The sequence below is a fragment of the Lolium perenne genome, chromosome 3 (assembly GCF_019359855.2).
Source record: "Lolium perenne isolate Kyuss_39 chromosome 3, Kyuss_2.0, whole genome shotgun sequence".
Classification (NCBI taxonomy): Eukaryota; Viridiplantae; Streptophyta; class Magnoliopsida; order Poales; family Poaceae; genus Lolium; species Lolium perenne.
Window position 1 is genome coordinate 79,681,687 of NC_067246.2, and position 4,600 is coordinate 79,686,286.

The 4,600-nt window shown below is 63.7% G+C and overlaps 1 protein-coding gene across 1 annotated transcript; it reads right to left on the reverse strand.

Annotated features, from left to right (window-relative positions):
* Positions 1 to 860: 860 nt before the first annotated feature.
* Positions 861 to 1,822, reverse strand: LOC139837925 (uncharacterized). The gene is made up of 2 exons (XM_071827244.1): positions 1,298 to 1,822; positions 861 to 1,069 (listed from the first exon to the last, which is right to left on the reverse strand). Exons 1-2 carry the CDS (start codon positions 1,809 to 1,811, stop codon positions 861 to 863), a joined length of 723 nt encoding a protein of 240 aa, XP_071683345.1. The 5' UTR covers positions 1,812 to 1,822.
* Between the last annotated feature and the right edge of the window lie 2,778 nt (positions 1,823 to 4,600).

Consider the following 4,600-nt stretch of genomic DNA (forward strand, 5'->3'; position numbering starts at 1 on the left):
ATTGGCTTGAACCCTCTCACGCGGTCGGCTCAGTAACGTGATCCGGTTTCCGACAGCCGGCTTCCGATCCAGCTACATGCACCGCAACCCGGCTGTCCGGCTGGCGGGAGTAAGGCCTAGGGATCCTGCACGCGAAAAACGACAAAGGGAAAGAGTAAAAGCGAGTTGACTTGCAACTATTCATATAAGTGCCGGATTTCCGAATTCACCTCGATCGACAGAAATATCGTCGCCTCACCACCTGCCCGCTCTTGATCCGGCGATGGATCGCAAGTCGGACGTATGACCGGCAAGGGCACAGCCAAAGAGTGGGGCGGATGGGAAAAGCGAACGAGTCGAAAGAAAGCAACTCGGCACACGTATGATTAACAAACACATTAAAGCGTGCCTTAATAAAAGGATAATAACATTGTCTTACATATGCACCCGGCATCCCGGGATTTAACGATTTGTCTTGGCAAAAGAACAACCGGAAAGGTGAAATCTAAGCCGGAGGGGCATCGGTGGAGCCGGCTGCCGGGTCGTCCTCATGCACGTCCTCCGCCTCCTCATCGTCCACATACTCCCCATCGGATGGAGGAGGGTTCGGGTCCGCGACGAAGAGGGCCTTGTCGACGAACTCGGCGATGGTGCTGGCTCGAGCAAGGCGGGCGGCCTTGAGATCGGCTGGGAGCTTGTCCTCCACGCCGGCTCGCCGGAACTCAAGCTGCCCCAGGTCCACCTCGTTGTACCAGGAGAGGACGAAGGACAGCGCCATGTCGGCACCGGCGCGCGTGGCCGACTCCTTCCAGTCGAGGAAGCGGTCCGGCGCCCGCTCCATCGCGGAGATGAGGCCGGAGATATCCTGCGGCGCCGCCTCTTCAAAGCCACGGCATGGGCACCAGCTCTTCAGCCGCCTTCCGAAGTTCCCAGCCGAGCTTGGTGATAGGCTCGACGCGGGCAGCCATGGACGCCATGTGATCCTCCATGGAGAAATACTCCGAGCTGCCCTCGCCGGTCTCCTGCCTCCTGGACTCGCGCGCAACGCCAACGGCTGCCAGAGCCGCGTCCTGCGTCTCCGGGAAGGCCGCTGCAAGACAAAGCAAGTCAGAAATCATCGAAGCCGAAATAAGCTGAAAAATGCAAATTTTCGAAGTCCTAAGCCAAAAGGAAAAGCCTGACGGCAGCCGGCAAGAACCGACTGCCACCAGCCCCAAGTTGAAAATAACGAAGAAGTTTCTGCTGCCGGCTGCCAGCAAAAGCCGGCAGCCAACAGCCGAAAGCCGGCAAAGGGAAAGGAACTTAGAGATGCACTCACCCGCCAAGCCGCGATCTAGTGCGCCAATCTCATCCGTCCAGCGCTTGGCGGTAGCCGTCAGCTCTGTGGACTTGACGGTGACCTCCTCCTGCAGCACAAGCCGCTGCTTCTCCACCTCCGTTAGCCGCCGGCTCAGATCCTCCACCTTCTCCTTCTCCGCCGTCCGGAGGGAGTTGAGCTCAGCAAGGTGGTTCTGTTCCAGCAGGCGCAGCCGCGTCAGCTCCTGCTCAGCCAGCTTGAGCTTGCCGGCGGCGGATCGGCCCGCCTCCTCGCTCTCGGCGCACTGGGCACGAGCGGCTCGGAGATCCGACTCCAGCTGCGGAACCTTGGCGGCTTCAACTGCGAGGCGGCCAGAAAGAAATGTCAGCCAACCAAGACTGAAAGAAAACAAGTCAAAAGAAGCATAGAGCTTACCCTTGACAGCCTCCAGCTCGCGAGCCAAGCCGGCTCGCTCGATCTTGGCCTTGTGGTAGCTAGTCACCACCTTGTTGTACAAGACGGTGCGTCGCTCCATAACCGCCTGAAAGAAACAATCAGATACCCAGACGAAACCCGGACCGGCTCCAAGCAGCCGGACCATGCCTCGGAGGGCTACCAGGATAATAACAAAATTACAAAAACAAGAAGACACCTACCTTGTCAGCATCCTCCAGCGTTGCTAGCTGGGCAAGGGCCTCGGCGGCCTTGTTCTTAAGGCCGGCTCGGAAGCCGGAGAAGGCCATCTTCATGGGCGCCGTACCAGGCTGCCCCTCCCGGTTGAACACCTCACAAGAATCCGCCGAATGCCACGCAGCCTCCATGGTGCCGGCCGAGCCAAGGCTGGAGTCAGAGGCAGACGGCACATGCAGCAGCCGGGCCCCCTTGGCCACATGAAGGCCCTCAGATGGGCCCGGCGGGCCCCTCGTCCTCACCAGAGCCCGGGAGTCGGCGTCCTCTGAGCGCGCCGGCTTCCCCCTCGCCGGCTCCTTCCCGGTCGGCTCCCTCCTCGTCGGCTCCGAAGGCGGCGGCGGCGCGGTCGAGGCGCCGGCCCGGTGGGAGCTGCCGCATCCGCGCTTGAGGCGCTCCTTCGGAGAACTCTCCAGCACCACAACGTTGGGCGCGGACCCGCCGACTCCGGCCGAAGGCGGCGCAGCCCCACCAGCTCCAGCTCCAGCTCCTGCCACGATGGCATGCCCCTGCCAGCTCCGGCTGCCCGCTCCACAAACGGGGCGCGGCGCGGAACATATCGTCCAGCGTCGGCTGCCGCGGCGGTTCGACCCGCGTGCCGCGATCAGCGCTGAAGCCAGCGGCACGGCGAAGGAAGATGCCCTCGCGGAAGGCGCAAGACCCGCAGGCGGCGGCGGCGTAGGAGCGCGCGATGAAGGCTGCGGCGTCGGCTCCCTCCTTTGGCGCGGCGGCGGCGACGCGACGCGCGGAGCTTGCCGGGAGCCGCCGCCCTGGGCGAACTTGATAGGGACCCTAGCCGGATAAACAGAAAGACAATAAGCATGGAAGCAAGGAAAGAAAAGGAATCAAACAAGAGAAAAAGAGAACTCACCCGGCCTGCTCCGGGACCTTCTTCGGCTGCTGCCGGCGCTGTTTCTTCGCCTTCGCCTCCAAGGCGGCGGTGGAGCCGGTTCGCTTCGTGCCCCTGGGCGCCGAAGTCGCCGTGGTGCTTGGCGGCCTCGTGCGCAGAGGCACGGCGGGGATTGGCCCCGTACCGGACGCCGCCGGCTCCTCCTCCTCCTCCTGCTGCTCTGGTGGGGGCGGCGGTTGGTGCGCCGCCCGGCCTCGTAGATCAGGCGCCGGCGGCACGTCGTCGACGCCGGCATGCTCGCCGGCTTGGTCAGCCGGATCGACGTGATCCGGCGTCCACCTCTTCGTCGCCAGGTCGCCGTCCTCGACGTTCTGGCGCTCAAAAAGCTAGATAGACAGAAAAAACATAAGCATATGACGAGCCGGGAGTCGGCAGAAGAAAAAGGAAGTCGGCCCCGCAGCCGCAAGCCGGAAAATGGCAAAGACATGAGGCTTACCCGCGCCGGCGGATGGTTCCTGTCGCAGGGCACCAGCCCGTAACTCCAGTCCTCCGGCAGGTTCGCCTTGGTGATGTGGTTCACCCGGCTGGCCACCTGGGCTTTGGTGAGCCGCGCAATGGAGGTCCGGTTCGGATCGAACCGGCCGGACATGTGCCCGATCTTGTGGGTGCGCATCTGAAGCGGCAGCACCCGGCGCTCGGCGATGGTGCAGAGGAGATCTTCGGCAGTCAGCCCGCCAGCGGTGGCTGTCGCCAGGAAGTCCCAAAGCAGGTTCACCTCGGCGTTCTGATCCGTCGAGCGGGCGTTGTGGCTCCAGTTGATCCGGCCGACTGGAGGAGCCGGGTTGAACTCCGGCAAGTTGATCCGGTCGACGAGCTCCCCCTCGTTGCGCACGTAGAAGAATGACATCTGCCAGTTCTTCACCGAGTCGACGGTGGGGATTTTGGGGAAAGGCGTACCAGGCCGGGTGTAGATCGAGGCAGCGCCGCAGGCTCGCAGGCGGCCGTCGTTGGTCTGCGCCTTCAAGAAGAAAAGCCGGCTCCAGAAGTCGATGTCGGGCCACAAGCCGGCGTAAGCCTCCATGAACGCTACGAAGCAGCTCAGGAGGACGCACGCGTTGGCCGGCAGGTGGTGCGGCTGGAGGCCGAAGTGGTCGAGGAATTGCCGGAAGAAGGGCGAGGCCGGCAGACCCAGCCCGCGATCAAGGTGCGCGCCGAAGACGACGCGCTCGCCGTTCCTCGGCTCGGGCTCCGTCTCCTCGCCGGGCACCCGCGTGATGACCGACCGCGGAATTCGCCGGAGGCGTACTAGGCGCTCGATGTCGTCCTCCTGCATGTAGGAGCCCCTCCACGATCCGCTGGGGGACGCCATTGACGAGGTCGAGGAAGAAGATGACCAGGAGAGGCTGAACGGCGAGGAAGAACCTTGCGATCGCGGCGGCGACAGCGGCGGCTGAGGACGCTCCGTCGAGACGCGCGGCCCCGTGGCGCCGGATTGGCGGAGTGGCGGCGGCGGATCGGTGGAGATTCGCCCGCCGGAGTTCGCCAGCGGAAGATGTTCGCCGGAGCAGCGGCGAGCTCGAGCGCGCAGAGGATAGCGATGGGAGCGAGAGTGCGAGGAAGAAGAAGTGGCAAGTGGCCGCCTCGAGGCGCTCCCCCGCGGCATTTATAGCCTCCTGCCGCGGGCGGTTGGCCTCCAAGTGGCGGTCGTGGGCCGTAACTCCCCGGATTTACTGCGCCGTAACTGCGCGTAACTCCTCCCACGTCTACAACGGTTATCGGAAACGGCC